Source organism: Manduca sexta, chromosome 9 (genome assembly GCF_014839805.1).
Source record: "Manduca sexta isolate Smith_Timp_Sample1 chromosome 9, JHU_Msex_v1.0, whole genome shotgun sequence".
In the NCBI taxonomy this organism is placed as follows: domain Eukaryota; kingdom Metazoa; phylum Arthropoda; class Insecta; order Lepidoptera; family Sphingidae; genus Manduca; species Manduca sexta.
In genome coordinates, this window is record NC_051123.1 from 3,780,407 (window position 1) to 3,806,809 (window position 26,403).

The 26,403-nt window shown below is 35.0% G+C and overlaps 2 protein-coding genes and 1 long non-coding RNA gene across 3 annotated transcripts; 1 reads left to right on the forward strand and 2 right to left on the reverse strand.

The window, feature by feature from the left end:
• The first annotated feature begins 1,570 nt into the window (after positions 1-1,570).
• LOC115444139 lies at positions 1,571-4,027 on the forward strand. Its single transcript, XM_037436916.1, has 2 exons — positions 1,571-2,288; positions 3,254-4,027. Exons 1-2 carry the CDS (start codon positions 1,938-1,940, stop codon positions 3,587-3,589), a joined length of 687 nt encoding a protein of 228 aa, XP_037292813.1. The 5' UTR covers positions 1,571-1,937; the 3' UTR covers positions 3,590-4,027.
• LOC115444141 lies at positions 2,290-4,686 on the reverse strand. Its single transcript, XR_005112132.1, has 2 exons — positions 4,021-4,686; positions 2,290-3,196 (listed from the first exon to the last, which is right to left on the reverse strand). It is a non-coding gene; the product is annotated as an uncharacterized LOC115444141 (long non-coding RNA).
• A 1,053-nt stretch (positions 4,687-5,739) lies between these two features.
• On the reverse strand, positions 5,740-23,761 carry LOC115448094 (alpha-tocopherol transfer protein). Its single transcript, XM_030175394.2, has 6 exons — positions 23,418-23,761; positions 16,103-16,256; positions 12,848-12,965; positions 9,700-9,834; positions 8,148-8,361; positions 5,740-7,610 (listed from the first exon to the last, which is right to left on the reverse strand). The coding sequence occupies exons 1-6, from the start codon at positions 23,578-23,580 to the stop codon at positions 7,456-7,458; spliced, it is 939 nt and encodes a 312-aa protein (XP_030031254.1). The 5' UTR covers positions 23,581-23,761; the 3' UTR covers positions 5,740-7,455.
• Positions 23,762-26,403: the final 2,642 nt, after the last annotated feature.

Consider the following 26,403-nt stretch of genomic DNA (forward strand, 5'->3'; position numbering starts at 1 on the left):
TCTCATATATGTGGATAATAAAGTTACGTGAATTAACAATTTACTTATTGATAACGCCGGTCTGGTGGTAAAAAACTGTTGGCTTCTAGAAAATTCGATTTCCTTCCAATTTTTGGCACGGGAAAGCAATTGATGTTCGACTTAACATATTTCAATTAAAATTCAATTCCATTGAAACTATAATCAGAATTCTACGCGTCATGAAGGTACAGTCAGCATCAAAATAGCTGAACAAATTTAAAATTTCAAATCCCTTTAAATTTTTGTGTCCAATGGTTTTTATTCAAATAAACTTCAAAGGGTTTACTTTATAAGATAAAAACAAAATATTTCGAAGAAAGTTATTGTTAGTTTCGAATGTATTCAGCAACTTTTGCGGCTGACGGTACAAACTCCTTGAATATCGAAGGTTTAAACCTTAACACCAACAGGATCTGCATACGTATGGGAAGTATGTTCAGCATTCGTATTGTTTCATTAAGAAGTTTTTTTATTGACATTGCCAAAGGAATGCGAATAATTGAATTAAAATGCAATACACGTTCTAAATAACATAAAAGTAGGTTTCGTCAGACATAGCCCATACATTAAGCCCATGTGTTTTCCCCCGAAGGTGTAGGCAGGGATGCAACTAATGGACTCAATTTTCACTGTGTGAATACCGTTCCATTACGTGATTATATCACTGTATTATATACTGTCCCACTGCTGGGTACAGGCCTTCTCTATTATTGAGAGGAATAAGGCCTTAGTCCACCACGCTGGCTTAGTGCGGATTGTTACACTTCACACATCCTCAAAATTCCTATGGAGAACTTCTCAGGTATGTAGATTTGCTCACAATATTTATCTTAAAGCAAGCGATAATTCACAAAGAATACACACATAATTAAAGAAAAGTAAGAGGTCTGTGCCCTTGGGATTTGAACCTGACATTCGTCACAGCAGTCCGTTCTACACCCAACTAGGCTATCATAAGTTTACTTTTATATTTTACCACGTCTTTAATAGTTGGGACTAAATTTATTTTGTATGCAGTCTTGAAGTTAGCATTAATTCGTCATTATTATTTTTAACATATTATATGCATATAAAATGTTTTTGCTTCGTTTATATTTAGAGGACATACTTACTATTTCGTTTTATATTACATAAATGTTGTAACATAGTTATCTATCTTATATATCTATATTTACGACGGTGGCGCGTTCGTCCGCTTGTAAATATTTTCTTGGATAAAAAATAGCCTGATTGGTGGTAGGTCTGGTCAGTCCGCGTGGATAGGTACCACTGCAATGTCCATTTCTACCGCCAAGCAACAGTGTGTAGTCACTGTTATGTTCGGGTTTGAAGGACATTGTAGCCAGTGTAACTACTGGACATAAGACTTACCACCTCATGTCTAAGGATGGCGAGTGTGGAATACCAAACAATACTTTATAATTCAAGGTGTTGGATGGTGTTTCTTCTGTGTATGGGCGATCGTATCGCTTACCATCAGGCGAACGGCAAGCTCGTCTCGTCATTCAAATCAAAAAAACCCACAGCACTCAGGAGTTATATAGCTTACTATTAGTGAAAGAAATTACAAAATCGGTCACTAGTTCCGGAGATTGTACAAACCTACAAACAAACTTACAAACTTTACCCCTTAAGGTCGATTTACATCAAACGAGCGAATGCTCATTCTATCCCCACTACAGCTAATTCTTCTAGTGTAAACAGGCGTAGAGCATTCCTTCGTTGTTCTTAGTGCGTTCGCAAAGATTCTATGGAATATTCTAAGAATGCTCGCTCGCTTGATGTAAACGGCGCAAGAGCGCGCGAACAGTTGCTTAGAGCGTTCTAGCGTGTTCGGACGTGCTCGCGCCACTGAGCGGTCTCATCAAAGCGTTTTAGTGTTCTAGCGATTGTTTACGTATCTTATCGATTAAGTTATGGATTGGTCTCAAGAAAAATGTTTATTAATGATAGAAGCCTACCGCAATTTCAGATGTCTGTGGGATCCGACGTATGAAAACTATAAAAATACAACTTTCAAACAAGATGCTTGGCGGGAAATCGCAAAACAACTGGAATGTAATGTTGAAGAGGTACAAAAAAAGATGGACTCGCTTCTTGCATCTTACCGCCGGGAAAGGAAAAAAACAATGAGTACGAAGTCAGGCAGCGGTGCCGATTGTATTTATAATTCTAAATGGTTTGCATTTACAAGCATGCACTTTTTGATGGACAAATATAAACCGAGGAAAACAATTGATTTCGACACTAACCAAAATAAAAACATGGTAAGTAGGTAGTTACGTTTATTTATTGGGTATTCTACCATAATTTTAGGTTAGGTTATTTACGCTTTTATAAAGTAACATATCGCTTTCATTATGCAATATTGTTTTGCCATGGCAAAATATTAGTCAAATTAAAATAGTCTGAAAATTCTTTCCGGATATTTTCACATTGCAAAGTGTGTCTTCGTCCAGTGTTGGGTAACGGGAGAAATGATGATAAACGGTCCATATTTCTCCACTGGCCTGGAATGACGACGTCATCTTCAATTCTGTCCATCATGCCCGGTGAATTATACAGCTTCCTAGAAGCTTTCCTTTTCATCAAATAATTATGTAGGTACACGCAGGTTATTACGACGAGAGATGCTTTATCAGGTTGTAGCAACATAGGTTTTCGCAATACACGAAAAACTGCTGAAAGAATGCCAAATGCATTTTCTACTATTCGTCTTGCTCTAGACAAACGGTAGTTGTAAATTCGTTTTTCGGATCCCCTGGCATGAGTACCAGGATACGGCTTCATGATGTGTCTTTGTAATGGGAATGCATCATCTGCTAAAAAATACGAATGGCATATTCTGTTGTCTTCCTGGAAGGCTTTGGTCATTGGGCAAATTTAATTCATTATTTTGTAGTTTCTGATAGAAAGAAGTGTTTCTGAAAACTCCGCCATCTGATATTCTGCCCTGACAACCAATATCGGCGAATATAAAATTGTAGTTAGCGTCTACTATGGCCATTAACACCACACTGAATGTGGATTTATAATTAAAAAAGTCGCTTCCGCTGTTAATAGGTGCTTGTATGACGCAGTGTTTCCCGTCTACAGCGCCAATACAGTTTGGAAAATTCCACTTCTTATTGAATTCCTGAGCGATTGATAGCCATTCTTCTTCTGTTGACGGTGTCTGAAATGAATAAAAAATTATTTTAGGGTGTATATTAATTAAACCGTTTTTTTACAGGCTGATGAGCAGGAGAATGAGCGAATTGGACAAGAAACTCCGGTAGTGGACCCTAATGCAGATACACAGTCAGATTCAACAACACATTCACAACCTGCAGCTTCAGTAGGGTCAATAAATACCACACCACAATGGCAACCATCAACATCACTGCAATCTGGCCACACAATACCACCAAAAAAATCAAAACATGAAGACCCTCGAGTAGCCGAAGCCTACCGTATTTTAAAAGACACACATGATTCAAAGATAAGGGACAAGAGTCAAGCTTTTGGAAATCATGTTGCTTCAAAACATCGCGAATACTCAAAAAGGACGAAAGCGTATGTTACATAAATAATATACTGTTCGACGCTGATTTGGGGAAATTTGATTATGAGTCAAATTTAGCATCAACTCCGATGTCTTCATATTCAAACAGTTCACAAAATACTTGCATTGTGTATTCTGTAGCCTCAGATCAATCCCCTCCACCCAACCAAATGGAAGCCAGTTCAGAAAGTAATGTCAATTTAGACCAACAATTACACATTCCGGATGATACCGCAACTGAAGAAACCAGCGAGTCTTTGCTGCATTTTATTAAACATTTTAAGTAACATGTATATCTTTTCTAGTTACTTTTTGTTTATTTAAGTTCTCTGATTGTGTTTTTTTAAATAAATATCTTAAAATAAATTGTCTTAGTTTATTTACTTACTTTCACTAATAATTACGGTCGTGATAATAGGTGTGTAGGTATGTATAAAAGTAATAACTTTACTTACCTTAGCATAGTCTTGCAATGCTTCATTTATTGCTGCACATACTTCAGATATAGCATTACATATTGTCGATTTAGACATTTTAGTAAAATACATGAGGCTTTCATAGGAATCTCCAGTTGCCAAAAATCGCAAAGTCACTGCTAGTTTGTCATATGCAGGAATCGAGTCTCTAAAATTCGTACTTGATTTTCGAATTTTTCGCTGGTCAGAGATAGTAAATGATCAAAATCCTCTGGCGCCATTATACAAAAGTTTTGGAATTGTCCACTTTCTTCTTGTTTTTGCATATCCGTCATTGTTTCACCTACATTATCCAGTTTCCTTCGATGCATTAAATTTGTAACCCACCAACGTCTCTTCCTTCTTTTATTTTTGAGTTTTTGCGACAAAATAATAAATGCAGCACTTGCAATAATGATATCGCTGTCAGAGTCAGACATAACGAAGCACTACCAATACTAACCACAGAATTGACACGAATGAGCAAAGAACATTCGATCTAGCTTTTGTTTACACTAAAAGATTACGAAAGAATGCTCTTGTTCTAGCTCTAGCTCTATGTTCGTTTGATGTAAATCGATACCTCTAGCTTTCGTTTACACTAAAAGATTACGAAAGAATGCTCTTGTTCTAGCTCTAGCTCTATGTTCGTTTGATGTAAATCGACCTTTATGATATTAATATAGATCATTGAAATTAAACTAATTTTCGGATTCTATCGCAGTTTTTTATATTTTAATTTTCTCCCGACGTTTTGAAGACTTTGCAGCCTTCATTCTTCCGTCCCCCCCGTGACCATGAAGGCTGCAGTCTTCGAAACGTCGGGAGAAAACTAAAATATAAAAAACCGCGATAGAATCCGAAAAGTAGGTTAATTTCATTGTCTAACACTCACGTAAACCTAAGAAATCAGTATAGATCATCTTTTGTCAGTACAAACTCAAGATTTTTACCATCAGGCGCAGTGAATTCACATTGCAATGCCCGTAAATAATAATGTTTACTAAGTTTTTATTTTGTTATTCAGACATAATTTGTTTTAATGTTATTGTCTTTGTAGTTTGTTTCAGATTTTCACAAGTGATAAGACGTTTCGTACCCATCTTTGCTATCTTTGTTTTTAATCTCTACCTAATATATTATAAAGCTGAAGGGCTTGTTTGAGCACGTTAATCCGCCGGGATGAGTGGACTAACTAATCGATTTTTTTTTCATTACTAGGAAGCTACATTACTCCTGAGTACTATACTGTGCTCTACTGACTTAACACTAAGTAAGTAACATGTAGATCACACGTCGTTGATGTCCATAATTTAATAGAGAAGTTGCTTTAGAAATAATTATTAATAAATGGCAGTAAGACGGATTTTTTTTTTATTGACTTAGTAGGCAAACGGACAGGCGATCTGCCTATGAATTTAACAATGCAAGAAGCACAGCCAAGCCGTTGCTTGCCTCGAGATTTCTCATATATAGTTAAAATAACTTTTCATAAATTGTTGTTGTCAAAAAGACAAGTATATTTATTTGATTTATTTATTTTTATATGATTTCATTTACTAATGCAAAGTCTAAACGATCCTGTTTACTAAGGATTTACTAAGAAAATCCACAAGACAATAGGAAAAATGAACAAAGGTATATAAAAAGAAAGATTGTCATCATGAAATTGTATTTTATTCTCAACATTAATTAAACCGTACAAATTAAAAACCGCAATAATTACAAAATCAATTTATTGTTTACCATTATCTCACGTCGAATATTTCGTTCTATTTCATCTTTTTTGAAATTTGATCCTTCTTCAGAACTAAATTAAATGTATATTATAATTGACATACTTTTTATTGTAATTATTTTAAAAATTTAATATTTTATAGCCCTCCCCAAAATCCCAAAACGCATCATAAAGTATTTCAATATAAAGTTCTAATGTCTTATATGCGACTTTCTAGTTTAATATTATTCAATAATTCTGCCATAAGCAAAAGCCGTAGGAAGCGTCTTAATCTACGTCCTTAAAATTATTGAGCATAAGATTTATAAAACCGTAACACAGAAATAATTCGTGAATTCTTAAAAAGTAATGATGGAAATATTGATTGGAATCCGACACTTATGATGAAGCTATTTTATCATACAGTGCTATAAAATGCTTTTATCCAGGGAGCCTGATCGCATCAGGATATGTGAAATTTAAGGGAGAAAGAGTGTCACCCCAGTGAAAGGCAACAGTCTAAGCGACAACCAGTAAAGTTTTGAGTTTAATAAGAAAATTCATAACAAGTAAACCTTAGATAAATGTAGTATCATTGCATTTAAATTGTAAAAAATAATACTTCCAAATCTAGATCAAACAACGATATAATAAAATATTGTCATAAATAATTTAGGTCTCTCTGATTGATTACCAAAACTAGAGAAATGGTATTAGTCACCCAGTTTTAAAATACAAACAGAATCGAAAGTTCTCAAAAAATCTCCGGAAGCACTCTAAAATCATCGTAAATACATTCCCAGAAAAGTAACATATCCAAATAAGATATATTAACGGTTGAAAAGCTAATTGATTTAAGCGACAATTTTTTGACACACTAAGTTTGATACAAATTTAAAATCAGTACTTTTTTCTATGTTTTTTTTACTTAGTTAAAATTTTACGAAAGAAAATGTCGTTCAGGTCAATTAGCTTATCAATAATAATATAGCTTTAGTCTATATAAAATCGCATAATGTTAGAAGAAACGGACTTAACATGGTGCTTTAACACAATTATATAAATATGATTGCCCCAATTTCTTATCAAAATTACTTTAAACACCGTTACTCCTCCTCGGCATCCACGTCCTATACTACTAGTTCGTCCTTGTCCCACCAATGTATGAAAGCACTATCCCTTCCCTCGTCTGCCATCTCTTTATGTCCAGTTTCCTACAAAAAATAATGCTCTAAACCAGAGGGTCCTAATTTTTCTTTTCTCGTAGACCCCTTCACCATTTTGCTGGTTCCGGTGGATCTATTTTTTAGGTTTCGTAGGGAAAGTGCATTATAACTACCGGCCAGATATCAGGGTTATGTTGGGGTCACCGTGTCTTACGACCCCTATCAATATTATCTGCCTATATTGATAGGTGAAGTCAAGCCAACATTTTAGTATTTTCTTATCAAACCAGATACATTTTCGTGGACCTCCGCTTACAAATTGTGGACCTCTAGTTTTTGATCACACCTACGTAGAACCCCGTCAAGTCTCCCGTGAACCCTTGGAGGGCCTACCTGGACCACTTTGAGCATCAATGCTTTAGACATTCACCATGAATCTTTATCTTCTTTCAAGCAGTTTTAGAAAATATGGTTAATTTCGTTTGTTTTATTAGACAAGGGTCCATTACCAGCTACCATTACTACCTTTATGTCCTATGCTTCATACATATTTTAATCTACACTTAGAGTTCTAAAGGATCCTGGCATTCCTAAATATTGTTCATTGAATTTATCTGTTTGTCTGTAAGCTTCGTTGGTGGTTGCTGTATTCATCTCCTTCAAATATTGCGTGAATTCCTCAGATGTGATGACTTCGATCCATTGTTCTGGAATGACAGTGAATTAAATGACTGGTTTAGGCTAATAGAATAGATAATATTATAGTACCATCTCCTATCCATCTTTGGGAAAACAGTATCGACTTTAAATAGTTCATGTTCAAAGTTGATATTGCATTGGCCAAACGTAAATATTCAGTCAAATATCCAAATGCTGACATAAACTAAATAAACAATAATAATAAATCAAACAAAATCACTGCTATAGTGACTTTATTGTATTACAGTACGATTTTGGATAGGCGCTACGACTGCAGTGCTGAAGTCTCGGGTTTGATCTTCAGGTTGGGCAGTGATATTAGGGTTTTCCATTCAGAATTAGAATTAGAAATAAAAATCCTTTATTGCAGAATGTAGGTACTTGTATTGGAGTCTGAAATTAGTGCCCGATATGGTGATAGGCAACCCCTATTGAAAACACACGGCAGAAAATGTGTGAACCAATGGGGCTCCAGCCAACTCCTTCAGGAATACAAAAGGCGTGTGTTTGTGTATGTATAATAAACAAAATATTAAGCAACTTACGATGAAGTTCTCTCAAAGATTTCCCATCTCCATCAAACTCGGACGGCAGCATGCTTTTAGGAACGTAGTCGTAGAGTGTTTCTACTGATTTGTGTACATGTATACGACTAGCCACCTTAGCGCTCAGAACTTGCTTGAAGACCGTTACCAATGCGTCTACCATTTTCGAAGGCGTTATCATATGTATGCCCTTTACTCTCATGCCGTATCCATCCTGAAATGAATATAGATAGGTTTTAGTTCCTGATAATATCTTACTCTTACTAATATAAATGCGCAGAAGTATATGAAGAAACTGTTGATCGGATTAAGATGTAATTTGGCTTAAGGGAAGACAATGTCCTAGATTAACAATAGGCCACTTTTTATCTCGGTATATTGCTCCTATGGATATTTAAACTAAAATATTAAATCCGCGATAAAATCCGAAAACTAGTTTAATTTTAATGTCTAACATTCGCGTAAACATAAGAAATCATTAAAAATATTTAAACTAAATAAATACATTTACGAAAGAATAAGCGACCACTTAAGCTATTAAAATATTTCCACGTATAAATAAATGAATATAATTAACATCATATTTTTTATTGTATGTAAATTGCAATAAATTCTACAAACTAATTACGTCAATAATTAACCGCAATCGTTTTGATTTATCTGTTGTACTAATCGACAAAGTAAACATATAATTATGCTTTTTTATATGACTGTTTGTTTTTAATAAATGAAATAAATAGATAAGTGACAGCAAAGTAAAAACACAGGACCCAAATAATCGGTAACATTAAGTTATTAAATATTTAGACCAATGTCGACTAATGTGAATTTAATGACAGTTTATTTTAAACTCTGAAACTATCTTATTTCTTATCTATCTATACATATAAAACAAAGTCCCAAAAAGCTAAATGTTTGTTTGTGATCGATTTTCTCAAAATCTACCTAACAGATTTTTATGAAATTTGGTATGGAGATTGTTTGAGACCTTGGTAAGGTTATAGGTTACTTTCTATCCCGGAAAACTCCTTCACGCGGGTGAAACCACGAGCAAAAGCTAGTTACATATAATATTCAAAATTAACCACAAGAAACTACTCTCTTCTGGACTGACACAGATGATTGACTATTGACGTAGGGTCCATAATCGCACTCTTGATAAAATAATAACCTATTTCAAAATTGTTATTTCGTGGCAGTCGTCGGAAAAACCAATTTTTGTTTGCTACCTTTTTTGAAGTTGCTATGAAATTGAGCTTATTAAAGATAGATAAATAATGAAACCTATAGCATGAAAAAAGAGGGAAAAACTAAAAGGTCGCAAACAGAAATTGGTTGTTTGACGATTCCCACAAATTGGTAATTTTGGAATGGGTCATTATTTTATTAAGAGTGCGAATTATAAGTCGATTCCTGCTTCCCTTTATATAGAATCTAAATATCATTAGAATGATTTGCAGACCGCCTGCGTATTAGTACCTATATGTCGTATCCCGTTCCCTTTCGCCACTGCTAGCTACTCACATGGCATGTGGTAACACCTCATACTTACCATCATCACGGCTAGCGCTTGACGAAGATCACTCGGATTCAGTTTAGTCGCCAGACTCATGACGTTGGTGTCTCTGTAGTCCAAAACGAGTATGAACCCGTTGCAGTAGTCATGAGCTTTCATATATTCACTGATCTGGAAGAGAATAATAATTATAAATATAGAACTGACTGCCTTTGTGGCTTAGTATTGGATGGCGCGACTCCCGCTTTGAAGTTCCGGATTTGAATCGAGGCTGGCCACAGTGATGTTGAGTATTTCTGCTCAGTATCAGCGGAGTCTGATGCTATAGCAATAGGCTCCCCTATCATGGGACAGAATACACACGGTGAAAATTGGGTGCGATGGGTGCTGCCTTCGGAGATAGAGTTTTATTTTTAATTTATTCCAACATAAAAAGTTAAGAATAAGGTTTTATATACGGTATCTCAAACACCTTATACAGGTTTGTCTGAGTACTGAGGCAATTGTAAGGCTAGATTATAGTGTAAAAATATATAAGGAAAATTAGTCTTGATTAATAATAAACTTATTTATTTTATATTATTATTTATGAATAAAGAAAGAAATCCCTAACCACCGGTGGCTAAGGTCTTGAGCTTCATCATCGGAGGATAATTCATTTTTTTCATATTTTTATATGCATTGTTATTCTAGCGATTATTTATAAAAACTAAACTGAGCACCGGTCCGTCCAATTGACTATGAAGGTGATAATTTAAAACGAAAAACCAAACAGATTTGAATGAAAAAGAAATGCACATGGTACCATGTCTAGGATTAACATATAGACTATATCTCAGGAATTTGCCCCAATAGGAAATAATCTGTTTAATTGTGTGGTTTTTACATAGATGGCGCTAGTGTTATACAGTGTTCTAGCTACATTTGTAGCGCGAATGGCTCTTCACGCGGGTGATGCTTCAAGCTGTTGTTCGTTGTTTACATAAGTTTTAAAAGAAGTTACTAACACCAATGCCTTTTTATTGCTTTCAATGACGAGATGAACTGGCTTTTCGTCTGATGCTAAGCGATACGACCGCCGATAAACAGTAGAAACACCATCCAACACCTCGAATATTGTTTGGTATTCCACTGCACTCGCCATCCAGATACATGAGATGTTAAGTCTTATTATGTCCAGTTACACTGGCTACACTATTTTTTGAACACAGAGAATCAAAGGAAACTACTACATATCATCTCACCAACTTACCGCTAAACAAACAAATGAATATTCATTCGGTACATGAAAGTCCCGAATGCATACTAGGTCACATCTGAAGGTCCTATTACATACGTGGTGACGTCACAGCGTTATATATGCTCAAACTCGTGGTAAACCATGCATGATCTGAATCTATTAGCATTAAGAAGGAATAATGTTTGCATGAAAGTAGTTGGTATATAGACAATCTATAAACAGAGTCTTCGGTTGCGTCTGTCTATCTAAACGTGATAAATTTAAAAACGATCAAAAGGATTTCAATTAAATTGGTATGTAGACAGTTTGAGTCTCTGGAAAGGACATAGGTAAGTATGCATTCTTATCCCGGAAAAACTCTCTCACACGAGCAAAGTCGCGAACAAAATAGTAGACTATGGTAGAGTAAACAGTAAAGTCAACTAGCATACTTCTCTACCAGATCCATGTGCTCTACGAGTTTTATAAGATTATACGGATAGCGACCACCAAAGTTGTTAAAACCCGTCATAGAGGCCCACGTAAGTGTATTGGGATCATCTTGTACATATCTGGTTCCAAAAGGCCGGCATAATTGTGTCGACTGCCGATGGGTAATCATCTGATATCAGTCGACGTTCTATTGGACCCCACTCCACTTACTATAAGATGCAGTTGGAGCACTTTCCCGCGCACGTAAAATAAAGGACTCAATCAAATCTACTTACATTGGTATAGTGAGTAGCATAGTTACTATTCTACTGTACTACTGTGCCATTTACTCTACCCGTGTACAGCGGGCTTAAAAGATCAATAGCGTGGAATAGAACACCACAAACGACATACAAAAATGTTGTACGAGCAAACATGTTCATTCTTATTTTTTACATTTTACACTTTATATATAGATAGGTATATACGCGAAATGTTTTACATCTTCTGTCTGTCTTGCAGCCAGCGACGGTATTATAAAAAAAATAAAAAAATATCTAAGTTATTTCTTTGTTTTTATCTTCGCTTCCTTCTAAGCGGCGATAGCCTAGTTGGTTGTGGAACGGACTGCCGAGAGGAATGGCTGCAGGTTCAAATTCCAAGGGCACACATTTCTGACTTTTCTAAAATCATGTGTGTATTCTTTGTGAATTATCGCTTGCTTTAACAGTGAAGGAAAACATCGTGAGGAAACCTGCATACCTGAGAAATTTTCTATAGGAGTTTTTAAGGGTGTGTGAAGTCTACCAATCTGCACTAGTCCAGCGTGGTGGACTAAGGCCTAATCCCTCTCAGTAGTAGAGGAGGCCCGTGCCCAACAGTGGGACATTATATAATACAGGGCTGATATTATATTATCATTATTATTTCTTTCTAAGTAAATAATAAAACTTCTCGGCATGTTTTAATATCAACCTTATGATACTTGAACGGTATGTAATTAATATGTAGATTATAATTAACATGGGTTGTATTTCATTGCCGTTAGTATCACTTGACTAGATATAGGGTCATATTAAGTGCAGTCAATTGCTCGTAACCTTATCCATTATTATAATCCTTGGGTAAATTAATACCTAAATCAAGAACTAGTTATTCCTCGCGACGTCTACCACGTTAATAGCCTTTGTGCTACATCAGTTACTAAATTGACACACAGCACCATCTATATGACGCAGGCGCCATGTTTTAAATAATTTGATACAAAGTTCCAGTATTTCCCAGAAAAATAAATTCTTGAATTAAAAAATAGCTTATATGTTAATCGAAGACACGGTCTTTCTGTGTAGTAAAATCCATCCAAATGCGTTTAGTGGTTTTGGCGTGAATATTTATGTCATATCTTTTTCGAAGTTTCAAAAGATCCATATACGAGTTAACACCATTATTACTTAAATACAGTTAGTAACAATTAAGAAAAAAATTGTAATGAAAAGGGCATGGTAAAGTCAACCTTATTTACAATATACTTACAATAATAAGATTTCTGTAGTAGTCAAATATGTCGGATGCCGTCACTTCGTCGGAATGAATTTTCAAAACATAAACCCGGTAATGGTCATCTGTCAATTTCGGCAGATGAGCGTGACTCCTGCAATATCATAATTTAATTTATAGTTTCCTACTTTTATACAATGTTTATATAAAAAATGAAACATTTTGGTAGACCCATAGCCGACATTCCACGCACAACGGCCCGATCTACTACAGGGGCATGATTCTCTACGACAATGTCGAACTTGTAACACGGCGTGTTTCGTTAACTTCGTGTTATGACTGTGTAAGAGTATTCTGGATGCTAATTTGACATTTCATGAACACGATGCGGTGTGACACATCCGCCTTACGGGCATGTTACGAATTGTCAAAATAACGTGCGGCAATCCAGCGCGTCTATGCGCGTTTAGACAAATTAATTATTTAGATACAACGACTGTATAATTTCTATTGACGATAGTATCCTCTTTACATCGTGAAAACTCAAATATAATATTCTACTTTATCAGAAACAAAAACAAACATAAATCCTAAATGATCGAATTAATATTCAAACCTATGTTTTTGTATCTTGATAGTCAAATTTGTGTTATGGGCTCAGCGGTGAAAAATAAGCTACTTTACTACTGGCAACCCGACTTTTGACAAGAATTGAGGTCAATCAAGTTTATTTTTATTACTTCGATGTAATATTTCTATTAGTAAATAGATAGGCAAACAAATATAAAACACTAATGAAGGTATCTTTTTAAACAATGTTTTCTTAATTATGTACATTACAATTAATACTATGTAGTTTCTTTGTGGTGAAAGTTTTGTACCTATAAAGTTTGATAACAATAAAGATTATTGAAGAAATTTTTACTAGTTATACATTATTGTTGTTATAAGTAATTGGTAGACGTCTTAATCAAGGGCTTAGCCAGCTTTAAATTAAATATCAAAATCTACAAAATGTAAATATCGATCCAGAGAAACAAAGCAAAAATTTCATGTAGGTAATCCCAATCATTTTAAACAATTACATACAAAAGTATGTAATCATGTTGAATCTAAAATTGTTTGTACAAACACTTACTTTTTTATTTTAGGAGACCAAAGGCATCTTACATTGAATACTAATGTTAACAAAACTGATAATATCAAATGTAATAATAAAATTATTTACTTTTACAGGATAGTGAATGTAATGCAAGATATTCCAAATAAATAATAGTAAAATATACTCAGTTTTAACAACACATTATCTTTGTTTTATTTTTTATTTGTTGTTCAGTCTTAGATAACATAAGTAAAATTTCTATACATGAGTTTGAATGTTTGTTAATTAATCAGTTTCACCTTAATAACTAAATGAATGTGTATGAAATATGGTACTCAGACAGTGAGCTGTGGATTGAATAGAGTACTTTTTATTCCAAAAAGATTAATGCCGGTTGAGCGGCTAATAGAAGTTACTAGGTAATAGAGCTATAAATTTTAAAAAATAACGTTTAATAGACAATTTACACTTATTTTAATTATTGGTGGTAAGTCTGTTATATGTGAATGTCTGTCTTGATAGTTATAAGGTGTCTACGGCAATGTCTGTTTCTATAGCCAAGTTAAACTGTGTCCATGCACTGATGTGTACCAGTTTAGAGGAAATTGTAACTAGCGTAATTACTTTATAAGACCTAAAATCTTTGTCTCATTCTGAAAACCTACTGTGGAACGTCACAGTGCTTTGCAATTCAAAGTTCCGGATGGCATTGTAACTGTTTATGGGCGGTCGTATCGCTTATCATCAGATAAACGGCATCCTCGTCACATTATTTAACTAAATAAAAAAAAAATTGAGTTAATGCCTTAACGATTTTGCAACAAATTTTATGATGGAAGGTTCGTAGAATTCCTCTTAATATACGTTGTTAGCGCCAATTTAGCACAAACTGCATTAGCACAACAGCATTTACTATTACTCATATAACAGCATTCGTGTAAAATCTTCAGTAGCATTAAATATATCAATTCAATTCAATTTTTAAAATGTGGCTTTAGTAAACAAATCAAGTAAATAAGTCTATGACATTGACATTTGACAATCATTTTGAAGTTATATTTTTTCGTTTGAAAACAATCACAGTCTACAGAAATTTCTTTAAATTATTTTTATATTCCTTTCATGTTTCTTACATTTAAGTATATACAAAAATGGGATTAAATAAAGTTTGGCAGTGATTTATTCGAGTTACATCATTTAATATCACGAATACAAACAAAAAAGCCTTTTCAAAAACCGATACTTGCCGATTCGAGGGGATGAAAGATTTCTGAACGCATTAACACATCGTAATATAAAAATATTAAGCATAGACAACCTATCGTATGGCATACACAATACCTATTTTTCAATTACACATCGTGGCGCGTGTATGAAACGCGTTTGTGTTTAGAGCTTGTTTTGACAACACGCGTTTACGGTGTGTTATCGCGAGTAGCATAGGGAATCAACCTACAGGCTATGTGCGGAAAAAGGAGAAAACTTTTATACAGGGTCATTTTGACATCGCGTTACTAAATAAAATCACATTCTTATCAGGGCCCTTATTCTGTATGATAGTGTAAACGCGTTACGCGGCAGTGTCATGTTATCTTCGAGAAATGTGCGTGGAATGGTATTCTGTAAGCCAAATTTCTATAGTCCTAAACATGACGCGTTGTGTTACGTGCTTGTTACGCACTGTTAAAATAACGTGCGGGATAGAGAATAAGGCCCCAGCTAGGAAATAACACGTTGCAATAAGTTATTAAGCCTTAGATGTAAAATAAAAAATGTTTGGAACAAAATAAACATTAATAAAAAGTAATTTTTTTTACGCGCTCTAAAGCCTACTACTACTACTCTAAGAAAATTCGTTGTAGTGGCAAAATCACACTTTCAGTCAGAAATACACCCGGCACACGCCATATTCGCATTAAACTACAAAATGATCAAAAAATCGTTCGATTGTTCGTGAAAATATTAGTTATTTATGGATAATTTTTGATACAATGTCAGCAAAATTGAAGGCGAGTATGTGGTTTCATTTAGGAACGCAATGTCAAATGACCCTGTATGATACAATAGGAATAAGACAGCTTTAAATCATATATATTTATCTATAAAGTTTAATGATGTATTCTGTAACAAGTGGTGGAAATAAAGAAGTGTTTAAATTATTTAATTTTATTAATTAAAAATATACTTACAATTTTTCAGCAATTGATTGATGCCTCTTCTCCTCTAAAATTTGGAAGAAGTTTGGCAGTAAAGTCTTGAATGTACATAGTTTGTCCATACGTGCTTTAGCGCGTTCGACCAGCCCTTTTGTTGTTACTATAGTCCTTTCTAGGTACTCTCGATCTATTAACAAAAATAATATACAAGGTAAATTGCAGCACGAAGTTTACATAGTTGCGAACTGTCAACACATTTTATGTTGCATAAGTAATATATGGAGGAATTATAATTTTTGTACCAAAAAGTTGTATCTTTTATTGGTTTGACTGACAAGACGAGCTTGCTGTTCGCCTGATTGTAAAGGATATGATCACCCATAAACAGTAGAAACACCATCCAATACCTTGAATTACAAAGTATTGTTCGGTATTCCACTGCGCTCGCAGTCCTGAGACATAAGATGTTAAGTCTTATTATGACTAGAAGTTACACTGGCTGCAATGTCCTCCACACTGGAACACAACAGCGACTATACACTGTTGCTTAGCGGCAGAAATAGACATTTCGATGGCACCTACCCAGGCAGACTCTCACATATGAGAGACCTACCATCAGTAAAGATTTTATAATATTTTTTATGCTTACGCGAATTTTAAACATTGGAATAAAATTTTTCACGGAATTATTATTAAAAAAATTGTATAATTGTAAAATGTAGGTAGATATTATAACTGTGACTTTTTGGACGACCAAAACCTCAGTCGCCCCACGATCGTAAAGGCTACAAAGTCTTCGAAACGTGGAAAAAAATATATTATAAAGAACCGCGATAACATCCGTAAATAGTATTGTTTCAAGAAATTGTTTTTAAAACTAATAAAAATTAATAGCTAAAAATAATCTCCAAAAACTACTTTATCCTTGAGAAATAAAGGTTTCTTGCTACGACTGGATTAGATTTCCTCGGAAACTTGCTTCAGTCGCGATCTATAGGTATGTCTAACTAATATTATAAATGCGAAAGTGTGTGAGGATGGATCTATGTTTGTTCCTCTTTTACGTAAAAACTACTGAACGGATTTGGATGAAACTTTACAGTAATATTGGTTATACATTATAATAACATATAGGCTGCAATTTATAATGATTTTATGTAATTTGGTCATAATATTACGTTATCAAGTAAGTCGGAACAAAATTATCCTGGAAAACTCCTTCACGCGGGCAAAGCCGCAATCAAAAGCTATATAAACATATAAAGATGACGAATTTGTTACTTTTACCGCTCCTCGAGATCTATTAAAATAATTTTGAATTATTTTACACCAATAGGAAGCTTCATTACTACTGAGTGCTATGTTACTTTTTATGCGGGAAATACTTCCTTACAAGAACGGAGTCGCGTGCAAAAACGTACCTAATATATAAGGTAATTTTGACATTTTGTTAATTAATAAAACCACATACTGGTCTTTACCTCTGCTAACATTGTGCCAAAAATCGTTAATAATTACCAAATATTTTCACTAAAATCGGTTTTATTTTTCTGTATTTTAGATAATTATCATTAGAATGATTTGCATATAGAGATGATCGCATTAGAATTCTATGCATATTAGTATCTATATTATCTTGTGTCGTGTTTCCTCTTGGAAAATGTCAACTTCGCTACTGATACGGATACAGACTGAGATAAATCAAAGTCCAAATGAAGTTGCGCGAATACCTAGTTTAAAACAAATATAATAATAATATCAGTCCTGTATTATAATGCCGCCCCACTGCTGCGCACGGGCCTCATCTATTTCAGAGAGGGATTAAGCCTTAGTCCACCACGCTGACCTAGTGCGGATTAGTAGACTTCACACACCCTGAAAATTCCTATAAAGAACTTCTCAGGTATGCAGGTTTCCTCACGGTGTTTTTCTTCACCATTAAAGCAAGCGATATTTCACAAAGACCACACATATTATTTTAGAAAAGTTAGAGGTGTGTGCCCTTGAGTTTTGAACTTGCGGACATTCGTCTCGGCAGTCCGTTCCACACCCAACTAGGCTATCGCCGCTCTTCGTTTAAAACAAAACCCTAAGTTAATACAGACAAGGGACAACGTAAAATAAATATTTTAACAACGCTGGCCAAATAATAAACGCTTTCCACACATTTAACGCTGTAAGCTTGACAAAGAGGATTACAATGTTCCAATGCGCGTAATTAAAATGTATTTTAATATTTTTAAAACTATGTTTGGTGTTGTATCATAAAACAATATAAAATTAAATTCACACAACTTTAAACATGCTTTAAAGTGTGGTGAAGTCTTTTGTCTCAAACTACCTACATTTTTACTGGTAGAGAACGCCTTCAGCTTTAATGCCGCCTTAATTCTCTTTGTATATAAAATGTAATAAATTAATAAATAAAGTTGATGTAAAGGGAACCATGTATGGGATTTATATTAGTACTAGCTGACCCGACAGACGTTGTCCCGCCTCAACTATGAATTTGCAGCGCGCATTTTGTCAATCGCCGAAATAAACTTTTCTTAAATTTTCTAACGTTGCTCTCAACTTCCTTATTTTTTTCTTTCATAAGATCCTTCTCCTGAAATAACAAAAACAACAAAAAAAATTGTGAAGTCGGTCCAGCCGTTCACGCGTGATGGCGTGACCAAGGGAAATAGGGATTAATTTTTATATATATAAATAAATATGCCCTAACAAATAATAATGTTTAATAAAGAAAATCATTCATTTAAAAACGCAAATCGACCTCAGAACTATAAATAAAAGCTACTCTATTACCTTTCAAGTCTTTTGCCTTTCTAAAATCACCAGAATTACCGACCTTCGTGGCAGAACATGGTTGTACTATGCAAATTGCTTTCGAGGTTTTTTTAATAACCGTTTATAAATATCATCTTAAACCACTCTGTTTTTATACCGATAATTACACATGGAATCAAAACAATGGGCAGTCGTGATAACAATATTATTCTTGTTTATGCGGAGATTATTGGACTTCAATAGCGCCGCATAGTTTGTAAATCAATATGCTAATCCATTACAATATTATAATAATATCAGCTCTGTGTTACATACTGTCCCACTGTGGGACACGAACCTCTTTTACTACTGAGAGGGATTAGGCCTTAGTCCACCACGGTGCTCTAGCTCGGATTGGTAGACTTCGCACAGCAAAATTTTTATAGTGATCTTTTCAGGTGAATACCTGAAAAGATCACTATAAAAATTTTGCTGTGTAACCTGAATAGGTTTCCTCACGATGTTTTCTTTCGCTGTTAAAGTAATAATTCACAAAGAAAACACAGATAATTTTAGAATAGTCAGCAGTGTTTGCCCTTGGGATTTGAACCTGCGGACATTCGTCTCAGCAGTCCGTTCCACATCCAACTCGGCTATCGCCGTTGTTTTATTAAAATATTACAAACTTTATTTCACGTAATTGTGGCAGCATACTTTTACCTTATTATACAAAACGTACCTTGGATTTTTCTTTGAAAAGTCATATTGTCTGGATATTAAAACTTGTTAAAACCTGTTTAGATACTTTTTTTAATCGACGCTCGGCATAGTGGCTTCAATACACCTTATGGTAAACTAACTGAAGCCCAAATTAAGAGCTGACCGGCAAAAGAAACAAGCATCGCCGAACGGTCAGCAATCATGCCGGCCTGCATAATTGCTTCTTCACGCTCCGCTTGATAGACCACAAGTTGTACGAGGTTCGTAGTGTGACACAGAAAAACACACACACACGCGCATGCGCATCAATATTTTGTTTTAAATATGTAAAGCATAGAACATGTTAGAATAGATTCTCGAGCTTTGCTAGATTGGCACCACCACAAGACTTATTTCTGCAACATTTGCTGGTAGGTCTATCGTATGTGTATTGTTTGCGTAGGTACCATCGCGATGTCTATTTTTACCACTAAGAAAAAAGAGTGCCTGCACTGTTGAGTGCTGGGTGAAGGGTAGCAAGAATAATTACTGGATCTTGAGACTTAACTTCTTTTCTAAGGGTGACAAGAGTAGTGGAGTGCCACGCAGTACCTAATTTGTAATTTAGTTCTATATGGTGTTACTACTGTTTAGGCCATCGTATCGCTTACCATCAGGCGAGCGGCATGCTCGTCTCGGCCTTAAAATGCAATAAAAAACGTGTAAGCTATGTTCTGTTCTGGTTGGACATTGTAATGTACACCGGAAACTATAACAATATTCTATAATTCGACTTAATTTATTTTATTTCAAAAGAATTCACAGAATAACTAAAAGCTAAATTTATTATTTAGTAGCAGTTTGCGTATTTTTGATAGCCAAAGCAAAGGCTGCGGCGGCGGTATGGACAGAAGTAAATATTGCACTCGAGTACATAGTAAGGCACCGTGCGCGTGCGGCAGATAAAGTAGGTATGCAACTTTTAATTGTGACGGAGAAGCATTTGAAACATGGGACTAAAGAACTAAGATAGTCTGCCATCCAATTATAGCGTTTAATATTATGCTAAATATGTGGAATCATTATTACTGAATCGTTTACATTTGATATAAATATTAAATTCTTTATAATCTTTGTTTGACAAACTTTTAGTTGGATATTATTATTTTTTTCTGAAAGTCATGTAACATTTTCAATTTCCCGTGTGTGAATATTAAGTATAACCAATGTCCTATGAAAAAGTGACCTTGTAAAAAAATTACAATATAATCCAGTTTTGTGCAATATTTTGTAAAACAAAAAAAAACATCACGCATTTAAACCCCGAAGGGGTATGCAGTGGCCCAACCAGGGCACCCACTTTTCGCTGAGTATATTCCGTCCCATGATGTGATAGGGGGCGAGCCTATCGCCATATCGGGCACAAATTCCACAATCCGGGCTGATACTGAGCAGAAAAACCCAAATATCACTTTGTCCGACCCGAGATTCGAACCCAAGACCTCAGAGTACTACCGTACCGCATAGCAATACAACTACGCCACCGAGGCAGTCCAGAATATTTTTCAGTATTAAAATAGCCATGCGAGGGCTAAAATTGCTTTGATACTAAATAGTAGAAGAATTAAAACCGGTGAAACCAATATAACCGTTCATTTCACCCCTTTCCACCATTAGTGGTAGTAACGCGGTTTTCCCCGCGAGAAAAAAAGGTAAATAATATCATATTCAAAATGATAAATATTAAAATAAATTCGTATCAGAGACTGGTGCAATTTATTAAGCTTTTAAATGTAAATTTTGTCTACATACTAGCTTATACTCGCGACTTCGCCCCCGTGATTGAGTCTTTCCGGAATAAAGTATCGCTATATATTTTCCAGGGTGTCAAACTATAATATCTCTATACAAAATTTGATCGCAATCAGTTTTGTGCTTTTTGAATTTATCGCGTTCAGACGGACAGATAGATGTGGCGAGGGACATTTTCTATAATAATTTTTTTAGAACTTTTTAAAAGAAACAATTACGTCATAAATGATTAATGTGCAACTTTAATCGTTGACGCAACGCACGCTACCGAAGCTCTCAAACGAAATAGATTTTCCCCGTTTTTGCAACATTTTTAATTGATGCACCGCTTATATTGGTCATAGCGTGATGTTCTATAGCCTTTAGCCTTCCTTGATATTTGGGCTATCCAACAATAAAAACAATTTTAAATTTGTAGTTCCTGAGATTAGCGCGTTCAAACAAATACTTCAGCTTTATAATATACTAGCTTTTGCTCGCGGCTCCGCCCGCGTTATAAAGTTTTTCAGGCTAAAGTTTTCCGTTATAAAAATAGTAGTTTCCCGGGAGCCTATGTTCTTCCCAGGGTCTCAAACTGTCTCCATACCAAATTTCATCTTAATACGTTAGGTAGTTTTTGAGTTTAACACGTTAAGGCAGACAGATGCAGCGGGGGACTTTTGTTATATTATTTAGAACTTTTTAAGTGAAACAATCCCGTCATACATCATTGTTGCATAACTTTAACCGTTTACGCAGCGCAGGCAACGGAAGCTCTCAAAACTCATAATTTTCCCCGTTTTTGCAACATGTTTCATTACTGCTCCGCTCCTATTGGTTATAGCATGATGATATATAGCCTATAGCACTCCAGGAACAAAGGGCTATCCAACACAAAAAGATTTTTTCAGTTCAAACCGGTAGTTCCTGAGATTAGCCATTACTGCTCCGCTCCTATTGGTCATAGCGTGATGATATATAGCTTATAGCGGTCCACAAATAAAGGGCTATCCAACACAAAACGAATTTTTCAGTTGAAACCGGTAGTTCCTGAGATTAGCCATTACTGCTCCGCTCCTATTGGTCATAGCGTGATGATATATAACTTTGAGCACTCCACAAACAAAGGACTATTCAACACAAAAATTTTTTTTCAGTTCGAATCGGTAGTTCCTGAGATTAGCCATTACTGCTCCGCTCCTATTGAATATAGCGTGATGATATATAGCCTATAGCTCTCCACGAACAAAAGGGCTATCCAACGCAAAAAGAATTTTTCAGTTTGGACCGGTAGTTCCTGAGATTAGCCATTACTGCCCCGCTCCTATTGGGTATAGCGTGATGATATATAGCCTATAGCACTCCACGAATAAAGGTCTATCCAACGCAAAAAGAATTTTTCAGTTTGGACCGGTAGTTCCTGAGATTAGCCATTACTGCCCCGCTCCTATTGGGTATAGCGTGATGATATATAGCCTATAGCACTCCACGAACAAAGGGCTATCCAACGCAAAAAGAATTTTTCAGTTTGGACCGGTAGTTCCTGAGATTAGCGCGTTCAAACAAACAAACAAACAAACAAACAAACAAACAAACTCTTCAGCTTTATATAATAGTATAGATTTTCTTCGATAATTTGACTATATTCAGTAAAATATTTTTTCACTTTTAATCAGGGATCAGCGCGTTCAAACGAACTTTACAGCTTTACATAATAGTATCGATTAAAATAGCTACACTTAAGATAAAAAACTACAATCGTTTTTACAGAATGTTTTATAATTTTTATTTTATTAATCAATACACAATTAAATATAAATGTTTAGTGGCGTAGGATTCATATAACCCGATTTCTAACGGCTTCACTTTTATAATTTATGTACGCAAACTATTAAAATAAATTATATTATGAACAAATAAATAATTAACATTTAAAGCTTAGTGGGTTAAAATCTAACTATAATTATTATTAGTACATATATGTGTCGGCTTTCCTTTCAAAAAAATTCACCTTTCGTCACAAAAAAAGCTAAAAACCAAACAGAGCCTAACAGCTCATTGTCCACACTGAACCAAAAGAAAAACTCACCAAAATCTTTTTTGACAAAATGATCCTGTTTCTTAATCCAATCTTCCAGGATATTGATGGCTTCCTCCAATCTTCCAGGGTTTTCCAGGTTGAACTCATATCTAACAGCCTTCAGAGTATCGGGATTATACGTGAGAATTTTATCCCTCGGCAGTTCTTCCATGTTGATCCGTCGACAGTCAATCAAATACTAAAGATATTTAATTAAAGCCACTGTTTATAACGTGTTTCTACTAGGATTCAACAGATTGGTTCGTTTTTATCACTGGATTAATTAAATAGCTATAATTTCTGGCTTTCAGTAGATTAAAGTTAATATTGTGCACAACAGTGTATTGACAAAGCTGTATTAATGCCTGGACATATATTGCTGAAGTCAAGTCTACACTTTTATTTTTCGAGGTCAAAAAATTTAAATGTGCACACAGAAATAAATATTTTAAAGTATTCCGGACATGTTTTTAATAAGCGCATTATATAGTTTACTTAAAAATATCAAGAACTTGATTATATTGATATTATTATTATTAAAAATGTTTATAAATGTTAATTGAATTGCGATGTTTTACTATTTTACTGTAGCATTTATGACATTCAAGAAACAATATATTTTTTTTATATGGGACCGGCAAATTGATCCCACCGAACCTAATAGTAAGTGGAGCAGGCTCCAATAGAATGTCGACTGACAAGAGATGATTACCCCTCGACAGTCGACACAATTATGCCGGCCTGTTGAGACCGAATGTATACAGCTCATCCTGGAACGCGACACACTTACGTAGACAACTATGATGGGTTTTAACACATTGTGTACGGTGGTCGCTATCCAGGCGGATATAAAATATATCCTATCAGTACCAAAATTATAAATGCTTCAATACTTTTAGTTTAAGGCGATATTTCGGCCTTTAAAATTTAATATGACGAAATTTTAAAGGCCGAAATATCCATGATTATTAATTATTTTTACGTTTTTCTTTCAACTGCGAGAACTAATCACAAACTAGACGTGAATTTAAATTCTTTACTTGCCAATACTTGTTTAGTTACCCAGATTAAAGGTGAAACAAAATGTATGAAAATGGACCTTGAGGTATCGCCTTAATTAGATTTATTTTTATGTCTTATCCTTTATTAGTTAAGAAAGCGTCGTGTAGCGTCAAATGGTATGTTTAAACTAATTAATTTTACTTCTTTAATTACTTATTACTTACCCAATATTATTGCGTGCCTCGGTGGCGCAGTTGTATTACAATATGACTGCAGCGCTAAGGTCTCGGGTTCGATCCCCAGGTCGGGCAGTCATTACATTTTTCTACATAGTATCAGCCCGACATTGATGTCTGATATAGGGATAGGCTCGCCTCCTATCACATCATGGGACGGAATACGCACGGCGCAAAGTGGATGTACCAGTTGCGCCTCTGTTTACTTCGGGGTTAAAAGGCGTCGAATGTTTGCGAAACGTTTGGACATTTTTGAAAAAACAGTAACCTTCAAACTATTTTGGATGTTTGGCACATAGATGGATGTCACGAATTAACAAGGCAAATATCATTTTTTTTTTTAGTATAGATGGCGCTGGTGTATCATAGGAGGCGTTTTAGATCGCTAGTTTAGGGACTTTTGAGAAAGGCTTTTCACACGGACAAGCCGCGAGCGTCACCTAACTTAATAATTGCAAGTTGATAATGCATCCAAGGATCATAATGACAGACAAGATTAACGGCAATTAGGTACATTTAATCTTTGACCATATCTACTTCTACTCAAGCAATAAAAACAAAAGACCCATAATTTTACCTACTTTAATCCCGGTCATTTGCTCATCGATATATATGTACTACGTACTAGGTATGGCGTTGCAAACATTCATTGTGTGCAACTGAATTGAACTGCAATCCATTCAAACTGATTTTAGCACGCTGTCAATATTGATGCTTTTGGTCATGTACAGAGTGGCGCTCATAATATAAAAACGCGAGTCTAAGTACAAATCTGGATGTGAATAAAAAATATTAGTGAAATAAGTCAAATTATTTGTTGTATAAGTGAATGAATAGGTTATAACAGTGACATTTTGGCCATTTTAGTTCCGATTTTGAACAAATAGTTTCTATAGACGTTCGTGTCTATATAATATACGTCAATGGTGTTTACTCCAGTGAAATATTTGTAGCTTTGATTTTTATGATTGCCTCGAATATTGTCTCAGTGGCGTAGTTGTTCTGAATGTGCGGTAGGACAGCGTTCTGAGGTCCTGGGTTCGAATTCCAGGTCGGGCAAAGTGATGTTTGGGTTTTCTGCTCAGTATCAGTCCAGAGTCTGGAATTTGTGCCCGATATGGTGGTAGACTTGCCTCCTATTACATCATGGGACGGAACACACTTGTCGAAAAGTGGGTGCCCTAGTTGCATACCTGCATACCCTTTCGGCGATAAATGCGTGATGTTCTGTGTGTGTGTGATTTTTAAGATTGCCCTATCGTTGTACAGATGACGCATTGAAACACTATTGTAGTTTAAAGACTTATAGCAGGGAAGAACTCAATGCGAGGAAAGGCGGGAGCAACACCTAGTATTACATAAATCATAACAAATAAGGTGACAGAAGTCTGTATAACTTTCTGTTACCTCGAAAATAAATAGTTGTTTTTGTAAAAGTAATATCTTTTATTAATTTCCGTATACATTAATTCATATTGTACAAAAATCTGATAAATTAACTGCAGTGAGGAGAGAGGTCTCTTGTATTTGTCAGGCCAGGTAGTCTGTTAAAAGCAAGCGGTTCAACAAGAGCTCAAGATTCATTAAAAATTGTTTGTGTTTTTTTATATTTATTTATTCAAGTATCAAACACCTTTTGCTCGCAGCTTCGCCCGCGTGAAAAAGTTTTCCTGGAAAAAAATCCCGCTACATATTTTCCCGGGATAGGAGGTAGCCTATAACCTTCCCAGGTTCTTAAAGTATCTACATACCAAATA